The 19,930-nt window shown below is 41.2% G+C and overlaps 1 protein-coding gene across 1 annotated transcript in view; it reads right to left on the reverse strand.

Moving 5' to 3' along the window:
• The window catches only part of LOC306918077 (uncharacterized protein), a gene marked incomplete at its 3' end in the record, with an annotated part of 70,444 nt that overhangs the window by 34,943 nt on the left and 15,571 nt on the right, over window positions 1-19,930 (reverse strand). Inside the window, exons 2-3 of the mRNA XM_079530965.1 lie at window positions 16,547-16,687; window positions 15,412-15,618 (exon numbers count right to left, since the gene is read on the reverse strand). Coding sequence (XP_079387091.1) covers window positions 15,412-15,618; window positions 16,547-16,687 — 348 coding nt within the window. The remainder of the gene's footprint in view (window positions 1-15,411; window positions 15,619-16,546; window positions 16,688-19,930) is intronic.

Raw genomic sequence — 19,930 nt, forward strand, 5'->3', positions numbered from 1 at the left:
ACGCAGAAAATGTCTGTGTGCCCTCGTCGACACAGTCAATTCACTGATCAAGTCCCTTTTCAGGCGCCGGACCGATCCCAGCTCCTCTTTAATACAGTCTGCTTGTAGCCCAGGTTTTGACTGCTCAGATGTTCTCACGTCCCTGTTGTCCACCTCAGTCTGTGCTGAGTTGTTGCTGTGACCCTCAGTGTCAATGCACTGGTTGTCTGTGCTGCAATCAGCGGAAATCTTCTCATCGGGCAGTACTGACACAGGAGACAATGGTACGGACAATTTCCTGCTCATCTCCTCACTGTCAATATGACTCGTTCTCAGCTGTCGACCTATTTTTACTTGAATCTGATGCCATTTTTCTGAAATTCTGGGAATATTCTTAGATGAGAATTTGTTTTGCACAATGCGCACTAGAGTGGCAGCCATAACTACTAAATTGTAGATAATCTCACTCACTGTCATAAATTCTGGGTGATACACTCTGTACTCTGACTGCAGTCTCCTCTCACCTCACACAGACACGCATACTCATTTGCATACTAGCCCCAAAGAATGAGTAGATAGTCTACAAACTCATGTAAAAACATGTAATACTTTCTCTCTCACACCATCCACACAGGAAAATGTAACATAAAGAAATGAGAGACAAACTACACATAAAAATAAACATAGAAATGCCTCTATATATATTTTTGTTTAGACTAGCAGCTCACTGACTTAGGGAAGAGATTGACCCCCCTGCATGCACTCTAAGCAACTGTTTTGTCCCAGAATCAAATTCCCCCTGCAGGCTATATTTTTTTGACTAAAATAAAAAACCTGTATGCTTAACCATCCAAATTAACCTATCTAATTTTACAAAGGATAAATGAAATATCCTAAATGTGATCATTTACAATGAGAAATGTATTCTCAATTACCTCCTAAATTTAGCTTGGACCCCCAAATTAAAGCCAATTTAACCTGAATTAAATCCCCATTTTAATATCTATATTACTCCCCCCTCAGAAACATGTCCCACATGCTTCAGAAATACCTAAAAGAAAAAATAATACTATAGGCCAACCCAAATAATAACACCCAAGCCTAAAGCATAAAATCCTCCCCCGCTCCGTCGCAAAGACAAAGAAAAAGGCCTCCCCAGCATGCGGCATTCAACCCCAACTCACAAAGATGCTCTAGCACACACATGTACGCACAATCATACCACATAAGCTACACTACCATCTAACTCTTAAACCCTGTCAACACCCTAACAGAAGCAGACTCCAAGTACCTAATCACTAACCTAACCAATAACCTGCCTAACACAGCGTCCAGATGTACACTATGGCCCTAACACGTACGCTCAACACAAGAATCACAAACCTATTCCATCATCCTAACTTCAGTCCTGGGTTCCATCCAAAGTCACGTTAAAAGCAACAAAAAATCCACAGATACGCAGGTCCGTCTCGCGTGGCGCAGAAAATCCCCAGACTTTTCCTCACCAACCTCCCTCCAACGTCTGGCGCCATTTGTGATGTGTCTTTTCCTCAGGGTTCTGTGGAGATTTTACTAAGTTGCTTGTTGAAATGAATATGGAGTTCCAAGCAGGCACATAATCCTTATTTCCATTTATTGGTCAGCAATCAGTTACAGACAGGTTACAGATATCATCGTTCCATCGTATTGAGGCCTGCATCTCATGCAGGGCCCCCCTTGTCTCTCTCTCTCTCTGTCTCTCTCTGTATCTCACTCACTCCCTACTGATTCCCTGCATCATGTCTTATACATTCTTAACATGTGGGTGTCGCCTTGTTCCTGTGTGTGTGTGTGTGTGTGTGTGTGTGTGTGTTGTTGACCCTCAAGGCTTAGTCAACAAGCTACCACAGAGTCAGCAATCAGTCACCACAGCAGGGGTCCTTTTGTAAAAGGACTCCTGAGTGATAAAAGTCACTGTCCTTACTATATGACAGGAAGAACTCACAGCTGTTTGTAAGCTGACCATCCCAAGTGTCCCTAGGCTTAACTCTTCACTCATTGAGACTCAATGTGACCTCCTAAGCCAAAGTGTTGTGTACAATTATGACATATGTTGAGATGCATAAGCTATCAAAATATACATCAACGTCAATAAGCTGCCTGACCACAACCATGAGGGCAACAACAAGGAGAAGAGGAGCAGGTTGTCCCAGAAACGAGGGTACATCATGGACGAGCTGTTGCAGACGGAGAGGGCCTATGTAAGAGATATGCGCGAGTGTCTGGAGACGTACCTGTGGGAGATGACCAGCGGAGCGCAGGAGGAGATACCCGCGTGCATCCTCGACAAGGAACAGGTCATCTTCGGGAACATGCGGGAGCTCTACGAGTTCCACAGCGATCATTTCCTGAAGGACCTGGTCGACTGCGAGCTGCCGGAGGACGTGGGACACTGTTTCATCGCGTGGGCTGAGAAGTTCCAGGCGTACGTGAGTTACTGTAAGAACGCGCCCGTCTCCAATCGGCTCGTAGCGGAACACGCCAGAACCTTCTTCGACGACATCCAGCGGAGGCGTGGTCTCGATCGGGCAAACTCCATCAAGTCCCACCTCATGAAACCCGTGCAGAGGATCACAAAGTACCAGCTCCTGCTCAAGGACTTGTCATCGTGCTGCGAGGAGGGCAAGAAGGGGGAGGTTGAGGACGGCGTGCAGGTGATCCTGGGTGTTCTCCAGAGAGTTAACGACGCCATGCACCTTGCCTCGCTGGAGGGTTTCCACGAGAACTTGGAGGTCCAGGGGAACCTGATCCTCCACGACAGCTTCCAGTTGCAGATCCCAAACTCGTTCATTCAGAAGGTTCACCACCGCCACCTGTTCCTGCTGGAGAAGTCACTGGTCTTCAGCAAGGAGGTCAGGGACTCCGCCGGCGGGACAAAGTACCGCTTCAAGAATAAAATACAGACATCAGAGTTGTTGGGGGTGATTGAACACGTTGAGGGGGACCCTTGTAAGTTTGCTCTGTTGGCTGTAGGAAGGAAACCCACCTCTCACAACAAGACCGTACTCAGGGCATCCAACGTGGAAGCAAAAGAGGAGTGGATTAAGAACACCAGGGCGCTGATGCAAGAGAGGACGACTCACCTGACGACGAGTCATTCTCTTCACCTCCCCAAAACACTGTCGCTGTTCAATGTAAAACGCAGGAGCAGGAATAGCTTTGCAGGCACTGGCGTCTCAACTTGTAGCAGAGGAACGTAAGGGCAGTGGGCATCGACGGTAACATCAGGGACCAACAGAATAATAAAACAGGTGAGGACCTGTTTTATTATTCTACACAATAAGTGCTTTAGTGTTAATTTAACCTTGAAGAGTGTACAAATGTACAAAAAGATATTGTATTTTCTTGTTTTGTTTTTCTTTATGAATTATTCCAAATGTATTTTGTCCTTTGTTGTTCCGTTCTGTCTGTAACAACTTCAATAAAATATATATTAAATAACAAAACAATGTCAACTTCTAATATTATCTCACAATAGTGGTGATCATAATTATAGCTTCCGTGAATAAATGGGACTGGTTCCAGTTCCATTCTTATCACACTAAACCCTGTGGAGGTACTGTGTGTGCTGAAGTGGTCTCAGTCTATCTATGAACACAGCAATGTGCTTCATGGTTCTCATAACTACTATAAAACACATTATTTCTAATGTGCTTTGGGGCAATCTTAACATGTTTAATTTAGCATGCAAAACAAAAGGATTAGGAGAACTCAAATTATATAAAGCTGCAACTTTTTAGAAATAAAATGTTATACAGATTTAACCAATGCGTATGGTAAAGTATCCTGATATAATATAACTAACTGTGGTGGTTGTGGGTGGGTGGTCTTTATCTTGGGAACTGTAGACAGTTCCATGTGATAGACCTATTTCTGTAGTTTTGGTGAAACTCGTCACTCATTAACAGGTGATCTGTCCAATGCCAGACAACCAGTGACCATTAACACGCTTAATCTCTGCATTTTAATGCATTGTTTATAGTGAATGAAGCATCGGCCATCATCATATTCACATGTAGCCTATTAACCCTATTTACACTTCAACCAGGTGAAAGAATGCAGGTGTACTTCATTATTTGCATAAAAAATACTTTGAATGAACGTTCCACGTTCCTTCACAACAACACAACCTGAACAAAGGTCTTACACTGTAAGGTTTCCATATTTAAATGAACATTAATTTTGCTGTTATTGTGTTTGTTCAGTTGTTATACTCTGCTGTTCACTGGACACATGACTGTTCTGAATTTGATACTTATGAATACTTAGGCCTATTATATTAATGTTTATAAAACATGAATATAAAATGTATAAAATAAACACATGAAAAGTCAGTTGAGAGAGAAAATAACAAATGTAAATGTAACATTGTTCCAAGATAAATGAAGACACTGGGATGTAAATCACAGTATGAGCAGTTGTTTCTTCACCAGAGCTGGTTCTACTTGGTTCTGATGTTACTGAAAGAATGTGGAGAAATCCTCAAGATGAATGGCTCTGCTGCAGTAACAATTACTTCATATCCACTTATTCAATAGTTAGATTGTACATATTTATCCAGATACTCAGTGCATGTACATAATATCCATACCATATAGTTTGATAACATCAGTCTCCAGTAGGAGTCCCAATGGAGAGTGTTTGGTAGAAAATAAGTATTTTTGGATGAACTACTCAATGTTTTAAGGTTTATTATAAACCAGCAGTATCTGTGCACCACATGGAAAAACTCCCAGAAAACAGCAGGTATGCTCCAACTCTAATTAATTTTTTAAATTGTAATTCTGTTTCCCACTGCTGATTGAGTTTTAACCTTCTTTCACTTCTGCACTGTTATAATAACTCCTGCTTTGACTTTACTCACGTTCACAAAACTAACCTTAAAAGCCACTTGAAAATTCACACTGGAGAGAATCCAAAATAAATGTGATTTGTGGAAAAGCTTTTAGTAATTCAAATAATTTAGAATTTCACTTAATTTAGAATTTTATTATTAAAACCATCCTTTTGTTATACAGTATCCGACATAGTCTCAAGTCGCAAAATACATTTTATTCTCAATCTTATCCTTATTGTCTCACTGCAATTTGACCTGTAGATTTGCTGTACTCGTCTCAGAGTTTGTTCATGCTGGATATTTTTTAATTGAGCCTGACGTTATATTTAAAACTGCTATTATGAAAGTTACTTCTTGTCCAAAATGGGCATTTTTTCCATGGTAAGTATCTTAGTATACAAACCATGTAGTATATAATTAAAAACTATGTAGGGACACTTTTTTGTTTTGTATTCCTTTGATAAATGTAAACAATGGTTGTGCAGTCACAAACATTCAAAGTCAATAGTTTTTTTGCTTTTGTTTATAGGAGTACTGTGTGTGGTAATTTCAGTCAATCACATGAAACAACCTTTGGAAGCTAATGACAAACCTTGAAATGTAGGGAGCACATCGTAGTTTGACAAGATTAAGGTTCTGTCATGAACAATCACATACTATTAACACAATATCACAAACAGCCGTTCCTTCACCAAAGCTGATTGTACCTGATGTTGTGCTTCTGAAATGAATTGGAGCAATCATGTGTAAATTAGGTTTCTATGGGGACTTGATGGTCCAAACTATCTTAATGGTTCAGCTTGAATACCTCTTTCCTACTCAGATCATGTTCTCAAATGGAAAATTATCTGGTTACCATTTCAGATTTGTCTGCATTCCAACTGAGAGAGAAGAAATTAGCACACGTATTTGTATATAGGCCTAATTAATTTTATACTGATATATGTGGTAAGCATTTTTAAAATTAAAACCTGTGAAAGAAATATTGTGTCATAAGTTATGTAGAGCCCATGGGCCTTATTCTCTTCATATTACTTTATTATTATTATTATTATTAACACATTTCACATTATGATATAGTAACTAAACTAAACAAAATACATACATACATGGATGCACCTGGGACGTATCCTCAGTGATGTATCCCAAGGTCATCGGGGTTTCGGGTCTCCCAACATCATACCCCTCACTCAGGTGACCCAGCCGGGGTGATCAAGTCCCGACTTACGTCCCAGTAGCTACCCTCGATCAGTCCCATTAGGGAAAAACCAGGGCCACACAATCCGTTCCTCCTGAACTACTCTGCCGGGACTGGGAGGTACCATTCTGGCGCGTGGAAGGACTAGGCTCTGTGGGTAATAATTATGTTAGTGAAATGGGTATGGAGACGTGGGAAGATCTCTGTTACTGAACAAACAATATTACAATGATTAACAAGGCCTTATACAACACCTTTAACATTTCACAAAGCATGTCCTGTACAGAAACAAGACCACTGTCTTCGTATATACTAAATAAGTGGAAACAAATTGAACTTACATTACAACTTAACACATAAATAAAAAACGTACAAGGGGTGTGGTATATACTTGTAAAAGACAAGATGTGAAGGCTTGTGTACTATTTATATAGACTGTGCAATCATTTTAGGGGGTTGTGGCAGTTTCAGTCTTGGGAAACAAATATGCCTAACTGTTTTTAGTTCTGTTTTCTTCTTGTTTTGACTAAATGTTTACAGTCAAGATTTGATTTTTTTTATCTGTGGTTTTTTAAGTATTCAAAGAAAAAATTAAGACCCTGGGATGTAAATCACAATATGTGCAGTTGTTTCTTCACCAGAGCTGGTTCTACTTGGTTCTGATGTTACTGAAAGAATGTGGAGAAATCCTCTTAACGGCTCTGCTGCAGTAACACTTAATTCATATCCACTTATTCAATAGTTAGATTGTACATATTTATCCAGGTACTCAGTGCATGTACATAATATCCATACCATAGTTGATAACATCAGTCTCCAGTAGGAGTCCCAATGGAGAGTGTTTGGTAGAAAATAAGTTATTTTTTGGATGAACTACTATACAGATTTTTAAGGTTTATTATAAACCAGCAGTTTTTATGCACCACATGTGGAAGAACTCCCAGAAAACAGCAGGTATGCCGTCACTCTTATTTATTTTAAATCACAATTAAATACTGTTCTGTTTCCCACTGCATTTGATTGAGATTTATTTATCTTCTTTACTGTAATGTTTTATGTATTTTTGTGTTAGTTATGATTTTATATATGTTTCCTGATTTGGGCAAATCACATTGAAATGCCTTGTTGGAGTTTGCTATACCAATAACTATGTTAATAATCATGTTTTCTATATTTTATGCTTTGACTCTGACAGTGACTGTTCTTTTATATTTATGCTGACTCCTTTGACTTTAAGAAACTCCTCAATGGATCACTAAACTAGTAGACTAAATATTGTTCAACCAAAGTGGACTGTTATGTTCAAGTGGACTCTGTTTTCAGCAATTTTTTTTTTCTCTGCAGATGAACTGGAAAACCTGTTCTTAAATGGGCATTCCACTCATGTTCAACATTTTACTATGTCATTAATATACCTTAGAGCTGTTAATTTAAAAAAGTCCCCCCATTCTGTGTTTCCTAGAACTGGAGGTCTGAAAAAAACACTATTAACATCGTGAATCACACCTTGATGATGTCATCAAGCTTTATTTGAAATCCAGCTTTTAGCAGTGCTTCAGTTGTGCCAATAAAATTGTAACAAAAAAATAATACACAAAATCAAAACTAATAGAACATCAACAACAACAGGGGACAACTATAAGCTTGTTCATGTAGGCTAATAGGGGCCCAATACCCCCCCCCCCCCCCCCCCCCCCGCCTCCCCTCAACAACACACACATTGTGAAAGGTGTTACCTGATTGGCCAGAGAGGGCCATGCTACTCTGACCAACCAGGTAACATCTTCCCTAAGTACCCTGACTAGACTGCATATATAGTGCACGGTCAGTGTTTTCTTCAGAGCAGATCATCTGAATCTTGAGAAAGCAGCAGGAGAAATATTGAGGACTCAACAAACGCACCATGACTACATTAATGACCAGGATTCAACAGGAGAGCAAAGGATTAAAACTCAAAGTAGGAGGTCTGAAAAAGCACCGCTTTGAACCATACCAGCGCTCTTCAAGGACACATACAGGTTCAATGACCACACAGTACACTTCTCGTCTTATCTTATCTTGAAATAAAATGTATTAGATTGAAGCAACTTCAGTAAATATGTTTCCATTTACCTGCATACATTTTATTTCTATATATTACTGATATATAGTTTTTGATTTGTGAAACTATTAGCCTATGCTAGTCAAATTTGTACATAATATCATCGTAGCTTGATTAATTCATTGTTATGGACTGTGTTAGTGATACAATTAATGTGTAACTCATCTCTTGTATTTGTTGAGCCGAGCGTATCAATCACAGATTTAATAGTTCACAGCTTTAATTGATCATCTTTGGGGAGTATTACTTTGTGTATGATATTCCATGAGTCACTCACAAGGGTCTAAAATTATCTCTCTTCTCTCTGTAGGTGCTCAGAAGAAGCAGTTGCCTTTTCAAAAACCTTCCGTGGGCAAATCCGTTGAGGTCACCCCAATGGCCGATGTCCTGACTACGATCGTCCCCCGACACTCCATCATGTCCTTCCCCACTAGCTCTGATCCAGAGTGGGACAGATTTGAGCAGGACACAAAAAACTCTGAGGACGTCCCTATCGATGTCCTGATCACCCCTCCCCCCAACGCTCTGTGACAGAGTGGTGCCTGGTTGGGCACAACTTGTTCAAAAACGTCCCGCCCCAGACCGCCCCCGGCCCGGCATCATGTCCTGCTCGTTTAGCTCGGATCCAGAGTGGGGCAGAGTCGAGCTGGGTGGCGTGTTCAACTCCGTTGACATCCCGTCCCCAACACCACTGGTCATGGTGATCTCCAGCTACTCCCAACACTCGGACGGTCCAGAGAGTTACATGGTGTCTGAGATGGACCTGCTGGACAGAGGCCAGTACCTGGTCCAGAGCTTCATGGGGGAAGGAAGCTTTGGGACGGTGGCCAAAGCCATCAGCACGTTCACCGGTGACACGGTGGCCATCAAGATATTGAAGAATCGCCACGATTACGATGAATTGGCAGCACGTGAGGTAAGCAATAGCATTGTTCTTAGGGATTTTAATATATGGCTCTGATTTATCATTACGTTATCTAATCTAAATCTTTCTTGTCTTCCTAGATGGCCGTGGTGCAAATTATGAAAGTCCTGTACCCTGACACATGTGGAACAGTGAGATTTTATGACAGCTTTGTGCATAAAGGATTGAGATGCATGGTGTTTGAGTCTCTGGATGTTAATCTCCTGGAATTCTTGAACGAGAGACATGTCCCTATGTCCATGATGGAGACGAGATGCATCATACAGCAGGTATGGCTTTGACAATTACATTTTAAAGTGATGGCAACATTTTTGATACAAAGATACTGAGTTAAATTTCTGAATTTCTGATCATGCTCTGTATTCTTGTCTTGCAGCTTGTCATTGCACTCCAGGCCCTGAAGGGAATAGGCCTGATCCATACAGACATCTAACTAGACAACATCATGCTGGTGAACCAACGAGAACATCCCCTCAAAGTCAAACTCATTGACTTTGGTCTGGCCGTTTCTGTCTCTGAGACCAAGCAACGGAGGATCAGACCGCCTCTTGAGTATAGGTGAGTTCTATTGAGCTGTTATTATTTTATTCATCATTGCCGTATTATCTGCTTCACTGAAAGCTCAATGCAAGCAAATATTAAAATGGTGCAATTGAGAACTTAAAAAAACTTTAAGAAAGAAAAGTTGCTAACGTTATCCTTTTCTTTTACAACCCACAGATCACCAGAACTCTTCCTGGGCCTCCCGATCACAGAGGCACTTGACATGTGGTCACTGGGCTGTATGGTGGTTAATGGGATGCTGTGATCTCTTCGGCGGGAAGACTGAATATGATGTGGTGAGTACTGTGCTGATGCACTGCACATTACTACATGCATTCTGACTGTGTACATGCAAATATCCTGTGTTTTTTCTACAGGTTCAATCCATCCTCTTGACGCTTGGTATGCCAGAGCAATCTCTCTTGGATGCTGGACAAACAACCTGCAGCTATTTCATTCAGGACGACGATACATGGAGATTTAAGGTATGACTGCAACTAATACTGGAGTAATAATAATAAAGTATAAGGCTATCTTTGCATGTCATTCAATCAGAATACTAAAGATGTTTCATTTTGTGTTTTCCAGGAACCAGAGGAGTATTACATAGTGCAGGAGTTCAAGGCAGAAGATGAAGACCTCTACTTGGACGAGACCGGCTCACTGGAAGAAGTGTTCTCCTCCCTGCGTTACGACGCTGACGAAACATCTTGTGACGTCTTCATGGACCTGTTGAAACGAATGCTTCATCTGGATCCAGAGGAGAGGATAACACCTGACCAGGTGTTGGACCATCCCTTCATCACCATGTCTTACCCATGACCGTCTCAAGGTGTTTGTGGGGTCAACAATTACAAATGTAATGCACTCCCAGTTATTAGTATTGGATTTGGTGTACAGTACATGTTTGACTATGACAACGCCACAAGATGGTGATGTCGGCCAACACTGATCCAGACAGGACACTATGCTACCTAAAACACTTCAGTCAACTGAAACTGAGGTCATTTGTGACCCATGGTGTGTACCATTTGTGATCACAGTACTCTTATAGTAGTTATACTGTATATTATTTAAGAACACATGCACTATCACTGACTGTTACTATATGACTATATACTATACACACTGCTGCTACAGTGCTGCTAATAGATGCAGCTATCCGTTATGTATACACTTACATGTGTGATATTATCTGCTGCTAAGTGTTCTCTCACCTGCACAACAGACTGTGATTCTGTAATATGCTGCTATTCATTTCTGCTGCAAATGTTTCTCTACTTGGAGATGAGGCATTTCTGTCTCTTTTAATTTCCATTTTGACCATGCACCTTATTATATGTATTTATTTTACATTTAATGTTGCACTTGATAGTTCATATTGTATATAGGCCTACCAGTACGGTATATGACACTTTTTATTAGACATTTTATATTAGACATTGTGGCACAACTAAGTGAATGTTGATGTATTATTAGTGACACAGAAGCCCTTTCTTCCATCCTCAGCCAGTATACAGTAGTGTTCAAGAAATTAGCATTTGTTTTTGTATATAATGTATTTTCTAGTGATATGCTGTAAGCATATGTGAGCATTTTTCAAATAAAATCAAGCCTTTCCTCCTTCATATTACTGTTGATCAATTGTATTATCACATTTCACATTATGAAAGCATAATAATGATCTTAGTGAAGTAGGTATGGAGACATGGGAAGACTTCTGTCTAGCACACATATTTGTTAATTAACAAATAGTTAATGATTCAATTAATGTGACTTTACTTTGGAGGACAAACATCTAGTAACTAACCCCTAATTAAACATTAATTAATAATGAAATGAAAGTGACTTTACTTTGGAGGACAAGCATCTAGTAACTAACCCCTAACTAAACATTAATTAATAATGAAATGAAAGTGACTTTACTTTGAAGGACAAGCATCTAGTAACTAACCCTTAACTAAACGTTAATTAACTGGAAGTGAATTGATGAAAAATGACCCCTGGGGGTCCTCCTGCGACCCCCAGGTGAACATGCGAGACCCCCAGAAGTTTTAGAACCAGTTTCGGAGACCGAGTCAACTCACTAATCCTACCCGCCTATGAGCACTCATCCTGGGCATAGAACTGACCGATAATAACAGATCTACAAACACATCACATTAAGTAACATGCTTAACTACTGATAGATTAACGGAGGTTAAGTAATGGGTTACTTAAGCATTAATTAATTGAAGACAAGTAATTAATTATGATTTAATGATAGTTCATGATAACTAATGCATCACCTAAGCCTTAATATAGGCTTAATTAAGGCTTAATTAAGCCTTAATTACGTGTATGAATTTGTCCCTTAAAGTAAAGTGTTACCATGTATTTTATAGTGATATGTGTGGTAAGCACATGTGAGCAGTTATAAAATTAAAACCTGTGAAATAAATTGTGTTATAAGTTCTTATACTGTAGAGCCCATGGGCCTTCTTCTCTTCACATTACTGGTCAATTATATTATGAACACATTTCACATTATGAAATAGTAATAATGTTGGTGAAATGGGTATGGAGACATGAGAAGATCTCTGTTACTGCACAAACAATATAGCAATGATTAGTAGAGCTATTTTAACAAAACATATCACTTAACAATACATATCACTTACAAGTTACAGCACCTTTAACATTTCACAAAGGATAATAATAATAAGTTCTGTGTGATAAGCCTATTTCTGTAGTTCTGTTGAAACTCAGAGTCAAGGAGGTGTAAAATGGTCTCAGTTCATCCATAATGTGATCATTAACAGGTGATCTGTCCAATGCATGACAACCAGTGAACATTAACGCATTTTATCTCTGCATTTGAATGCATTGTCTTCGACGTATTGAAGTCCTGGACCCTGACACGTGTGGAACAGTGAGATTTTACGATAGCTTTGTGCATAAAGGATTGAGATGCATGGTGTTTGAGTCTCTGGATGTTAATCTCCTGGATTTCTTGAACGAGAGACATGTCCCTATGTCCATGATGGAGACGAGATCGATCATACATGGCTTTGACAATTATATTTTAAAGTGATGGCAAAAATATTGATACAAAGATACTGAGTTAAATTTCAGAATTTCTGATCGTGCTCTTTATTCTGGTCTTGCAGCTTGCCATTGCACTCCAGGCCCTGAAGGGAATAGGCCTGATTCATACAGACATCAAACTAGACAACCTCATGCTGGTGAACCAACGAGAACAACCCCTCAAAGTCAAACTCATTGACTTTGGTCTGGTCGTTCCTGTCTCTGAGACCAAGCAACAGAGGATCAGACCGCCTCTTGAGTATAAGTGAGTTATATACAAGTGTAATGCTTTATGGTGTCATCCACAGTTATGTTTTTGAATTGAGTCATGCTTGAAATGTACTGTAAGTCTGCAAAGTGTTTATTTCAATCAATCAAACCCTCCCTACGATTGAGTCCGATATGTTAATGTAGGCCTAATTTACGTTGCCTGATCGATATAATCTGATCTGTAACATTACAGGATGTGAGTACTGGACTATCGTTGTTATTGTAATGCTACTCAAGACCTATAATGATGTCTGTCTGATTATCAAGTCGCAGGTGGGGTGGGCACCAGGTATATTCTTGGCTACACTTGTTCTAATGCTTTGTGAAGTGGTTGGGTAATGTAAAGTAGGCATATAGGCTATGATTTCACATTATCAATGCTTTAACCATATTATTCAATCAATCAATCAGACATAAATGTAAAGATAGGCTATGGACTGCTGAGCCTAATTGTACTATGACTAGGTGTCCCCAACTGTAGGCTATTATGACCGAATTAGCATTTGTAGTGGACAGTGATGTCACTGTTATGCAACACGGAAGTAGTACAGACTTGAGCTGTTTATAAACAGTGACATCACTGACAAATCCTTGGTGTTACTCTTCCTGCATGCCACTCCTTGTGCCTTGTGTGAGCTTTGGGAACCCCTGGCCTAGAACCACATTAGACGACATTAAAAATAAATCACAGTTAGCCTAGAACACTGGCCCCAAACTTATCTCTTGACCTAGCTGACGCACCCCCGAATTTGGCCAAACAATTATATTTTTTTTTTATAGGATTATGGCAAATAATCACAGAATGTCACTGCACTAGGATAAATTGCCTTGCCTTGCCTTGCACTGAGATACAGGCAGCTCATCATCATCCATGCTGGCACAAACATGTCAGGCTAAAAGTGTATTGATTTTGAAGCAAGGAAGCCCGCACAACTCCAATTCGTCTGACTGTCTCTATACATTCTTACCGGGTGCGCAGTCGGGAAAAGTAAAGGATGTGTAATTGATCTCAGACGTTGGTGCTATATTAAGGAAAGGAAAGGAGACCCAACTTGGCAGTTCTTTGTTTTGGAATACTTTATTTACAGTTTACCGAACAAATGGTACAATTATACAACAATTAGGATAACGGAGCGGGGGAAAATGTGTTGCTTCTGGGGGGTCCCTAGAACAATACATTTTCAGATGGTTTGCGACCAAATATACGTCATTCTGTATGGGGGTCCTTGACATGAAATAGTTAGTTTTCAGAAAACTAAGGATTTATATTTGTATAATGAGGCCCTCATGCCTTAATGTTGTTAAGCTTAGACTTTACTACTTCTCTGCATTTTAATCTATGTGCATTTGGACTAAAGCGTTTGTCACAAACTGCAGCTAAAGGTTTACCCCCGATGTATGAGTCCTCATGTGTTGTTTTAGATTACCGCTTTCACAAAAGCTTTTGTTACAAACTGTACAAGTGAACGGCTTTTCCCCTGTATGAGTCCTCATGTGTTGTTTTAGATTACCGTTTTCACAAAAGCCTTTGTTACAAACTGTACAAGTGAACGGCTTTTCCCCTGTATGAGCCCTCATGTGTCTTCTTAGATGACCTTTGTCGCAGAAGCCTTTGTTACAAACTGTACAAGTGAACGGCTTTTCCCCTGTATGAGCCCACATGTGTCTTCTTAGATGACCATTGTCGCGGAAGCCTTTGTTACAAACTGTACAAGTGAACGGCTTTTCACCTGTATGAGCCCTCATGTGTTGTTTTAGATTACCGTTTTCACAAAAGCCTTTGTTACAAACTGTACAAGTGAACGGCTTTTCCCCTGTATGAGCCCTCATGTGTCTTCTTAGATGACCGTTGTCACGAAAGCTTTTGTTACAAACTGTACAAGTGAACGGCTTTTCCCCTGTATGAGCCCTCATGTGTCTTCTTAGATGACCGTTGTAACGAAAGCTGTTGTTACAAACTGTACAAGTGAATGGCCTTTCCCCTGCATGAACCCTCATGTGTCTTCTTAGATGACCGTTGTAACGAAAGCCGTTGTTACAAACGGTACAAGTGAATGGTTTTCCCCCTATATGAGTCCTCATGTGATTACTTTTATTACTGCTGACACAAAATCCTTTGTGACAAACATTAGAAGTAAAGGGCTTTTCTTCTGTATGACTCATGGAGTGAGTTTCTTTCGATGGTTTCAGGTCCCGGGACATCTTGTTGCTCAAAGACAATCTCTGTCCTTCCACATGTTGTGTCTTGTGTGACTTCAGTGTGTTTAAAGGTGGCTGATCTACACTGGGCTGCCACTCATCACTGTCTTCAGTGATGTCAGATTCAGAACAGTGTGAAGAGAGGAGCTGGTCATCAACAGCTGGTTGTGATGTTCCACAGTCCTCTACATCAGCTTGTGTTTTCATGTGTTCAGTTGAAGTGCTGGCTACAGGCTCTGTGTCTCTGTTCTCACCATCATCATCTTCACTTATCACTGCTAGTAATGTCAGCATTGGCCTATCAACCTCTTCTGGTCTTTGAAGTAGCTTCTCCTGCTCCTCTTTAATGTGTGGAGGCTCTGGTTCCTCCTGGACCAGACTCTCCTCTTCAGAGGAAACCTCCTCTTTACACACAGGGAGGTGCAGGACATCTAGGGAAAACACAGGGAGGTGCAGGACGTCTAGGGAAAAGACACAATGACAAACCGTAAAGGTTTGATAATATTATTATTATTATTTGTTTCATGCAGAGTTTGTTATATGAAAAGCTAGTGCACACAGTAGTGCTCAGGTGCAGTTCTCAACAATGGAAAATAAAGTATTCACATTGGTTAAAAAAGCTTGGCTGTTTTTATTGCGCTCTAAATTGGGAGGCATACTATGGTCCGACGGAGCATTGGTTCGACATGCGTCCGCACCTCGGACTAGCGCCTGCTCCCGTGCTTGCGGTTATGGTTAGGTTAGGGGTTAGGGGTATCGGATCAATGAATCGTCCGACCAAACACATGTAACCCTCTAAATGACCTAATGGATGATGGAAACACTGATGGACCAGATTACTGATGTTTTAACTGAACCGTAACCCTAACCCTTCAACACATAGATGCTAATCACATTGTTAATGTTAAAACCGATTACCGATTGATCTATTCATCTTCACATCCTTAGTACCGACAAACTTTCACCCATGATTATAGCTCCACAAGAGATCAGAATAAAATACACATTTCTGCCATAATCCTTAGATTTAACCCTTCAGACTCCATGTTAGCCGTAGCACATGACTAGTCTTTACGACCAGTAAATGACAGAGGTTAAAATGTCATTTAGATTTAGCACGTTATTTAGACAGATGCTAGGTTAATTTCATGACCTGGCATCCTACAGTTTGTCTAGTTTCAATGTACAGATTATTTATTGTGTGATGTTATAGTGTTTAGACTGATGCTAGGTTCATGGTTTACCTACAGTATGATCCTAGATCACTGAGACTCTACACTGTCTCTATACATTTGATGAGTGTGCTTACCTTGCTTACTGTAAGTTGCTCTGGTTAAAGAGTGTCTGCTAAATGCCTAAATAGTAAAGTGTAAAGAGCTTGAAACTTACTGAAATCTATGTGGTCTTCAGGTTCCTGTTTAATGTGGTCTTCAGGTTCCTGTTTAAGGTGGTCTTCAGGTTCCTGTTTAATAGAAACAGTGGTGTCTGGAGGACTGATCTTCACCTGCAGACTGGACTCCACACACTGGTCTGGAATGAAGGAATACAATAAGGACTTTAACAATGAGGACTTTGATGTGACCTGGATAAGGACTTTATATGATGGGACACAAATAATGGCTTCAATTAGGGATGTTAAACGACTCATATTTGGCGAGTCGACGTGGCGTGGCCATTTACAGACGTGTCGATCGATTTTACTGTTTTACTTTTTCAATCAGTTGACAGGAGAGCACAACTGCACAGGCCCCAATGTTAATACAAAAGTACACCTGTGTGAACTGAGCGGTGCAAAACTGTGTGGGGTCCCCGGAACTTCCAGACCCACAACCGGCCCGCCCAGGGTGTCGGGTTACTGTGTGGTGATCCCCGGGGGTCCCTCTACTGTACTGTACTGTCACACCCCAAATCATCATATATGCCTATATACAGTGTATACAATGTGACACTTGGTGGTGAAAACCAACCAAACGCTATTGCTCGGACGGACCCAGCCAGCCAACCAGGGACACACAAAGCTCCGCAATAGAGTGGGTGCAACACTCAAAACTAAATAAATGTGTTAATCCGTACGCTACAGCAGTAGGATGGCACTCTTCACTAGCCTCGCGTAGCCAGACGAATCTGACATTGCAAAAAACTAAAGAAATAAAATCCATGCAGTGGTATTGTCTGCGAGGCAGACCACGCCGCGGTGGTCACCACTCACACAACACATCTCTCTGGTTTTACTAAATACCGTTTCGGTGGTCTACTCTTCACCGAAAACTGGACTATGAATAGGCCTTAACTCTTCACAGCCCAAAATAGTGAACGGTTATTTTCACATAAGACTGCGCTGTTTTGTTTACTCCCTGACTTCCTGCTTGCGCATAGTGTGTGCAGAGTTGACAGCCAAGGTGATCGAGGGGAAAGGCTTCCGTGAGCCTATGGCACTTCTCGAATCATCTTGATCGTTCTCTCTGTGCAAGCAGGACCTAAAAACCGCACACATGGCGAGAGACGTGCACTAGACTAGAGCAGCACAGAGACACACACACACTAAGGCATTAATACAAAAATGTATGCATCGATTTCATTAACACCAGTCGATTCAAATTAGGCGAAGTCGAATGTTGAAAAAAAAGAAAACAAAACATTTTCAATTGTTTTTCAATTTTCAATATCATAAGTTTTTCTCCATGTGTACAGATTTCAAACTGTAGGATTGGTTATTGTCCTTCTTTCCCTTTGCATACCGCACCGGAGTGCACTCGCCTATACTATTTTGCATTGCACAGTGCGCTATTTCAGAACGCGTCCTTAATTTAGAACCTAACTGAAGCGGTGTTCCACTAATTGACAGACTGAAGTTGAACTGCACTGTGTCAGAGTTGCAACAGATAGAAGTGTGCAAACTTTATCCCCCCCCCCCCCCCCCCACCTCCGTGCTGACGCAGTGACTGTCCTGTTTCTGGTTTAGCTTTACGCGTAGGACGCATGAATCTCTCCATCTCCGGTCAGTGTGGGTTGTTTATTTGCATGGCTCAGAAAATATGTAATATGAGGACGTTATCGAGTTGTTGTTCGTCGGAGGAGGAGAAGGAATACATGTTCACGTCGTGAACGTGGAAGGTAATAGCAGATTGTATTCTGATGATGTGCTAACTGCTGCTGGCTGCTATAATGTTAATATAGACACAGACATTAATAACAAAGAGAATTTTAGTGATCAAAGACCTTTTTGGTCTGACTCGGTCGCATTCTGATTTTCTTTTTTCACCAAATACCAATAAAATAATCTGGGTCGCGCATATTTAATAGAGTCGGTCGGCAACCGGAAACCAAAGTATTTTTTTGTTAGGCCTTAGCCAATCACGATGGAATATGAAATATCGGACAGATCCGTCTTGAACACATGACTATAGAGATAGTGTGTAACGATTTGCAGGATTTTTGGACAGAATCTGGAGGAGTAATATAAAAAAATGTGTTTTTCAAAAACACATTTGTGGCGTTATAAGTAATAACAGGACGTGGAAAATTTGGCAACGACCGGGTTAACGGTGCCGGAGATTAGCTGGTAACAGATGGACGGACGCACACACACGGACTCACACACGGACGGAGTGCAAAACATACTCTCTCCCCATGACTTCGGCCTGGTGGACACAATTAAGGCAATGATTGGGTTGAATGCAAGAAAAGAGAAGTCAATGATAGGAAACCTGAACTAATAAACTACAACTGTAGCAAACTAAAACCAACTCCTTTCCGAAGGGAGATCCAATCCAACCCACTTCATTTATATAGCACATTTCACAACTCAAGGTTTACAAAGTGCTGTACAGAAAGTTGAAAGCTAAATACACTGTAAAGCTAAAATATAAGACACCAGCAAAACCACACAGTAGAAAAAGGAGAGACAGCGAGCTCCATCCTCGACTGACGACGACTTTCGCGACATCATCAATATCATCGCGTCGCGAGACGTTCGCCGCGACTCACGGGACTTTCGCTGCGACCTGCGGCTATCGTCGCGCCGAGCCGCGACTCGCGGGACATTCGCCGCGACCCGCGGCTATCGTCGCGCCGAGCCGCGACTCGCGGAACGCTCTCCGCGACCCGCGGACTGTGCGCAATGGGGAAAGTGTGGCTTTTGGTGGTTTTACATGCCGGGGAGAGTCTTTCTAATACTAGCAGAGAACCCTGTTCTGGCAGCTCCCTTGCTGGCCTAGAGGACTCTGGCGCCGACTTCCGAACTATTGGAATTTGGTCACCTGTTCGCGCCCCGCTGCCAACAATCTTTTTTACAAGTCCCATGGACGCAGAACTTCACCTTCTAATACTAGAATAAAACCTGATTCTGGCAGCTGCCTTGCTGGCCTAGAGGATTCCTATGCCGACTTCCAAACCATTGGAATTTGGCCATCTTTTCGCGCCCCGCTCCCGACACAATTTTGCCACCGCGGTCTTTTTTAATAGTTTTTGGATTAAGGTTGGTGAGGGGTACAAAGACCATAACTCAGCCGTTTCTCCACCGATTGTGACGCGGGAAAGATCGTTTTAACCGGGCCGGTTATTATAATAATAATAATAATAATAATAATAATAAATTAAAAAAAACAGTGTTTGCAGCGGGGCGCGAACAGCTGACCAAATTACAAGGCGGTATAGGAATCCACGGACCCAGTGGGACTTGTATAAATAGTGTCGGCAGCAGGACGCGAACAGGTGAACCCATGAACAATGGATTTCAAGGCGGCGTAACAGACCACTCGGCTAACAAGGCAG

This window comes from Electrona antarctica (genome assembly GCF_951216825.1).
Source record: "Electrona antarctica genome assembly, contig: scaffold_41, whole genome shotgun sequence".
Classification (NCBI taxonomy): Eukaryota; Metazoa; Chordata; class Actinopteri; order Myctophiformes; family Myctophidae; genus Electrona; species Electrona antarctica.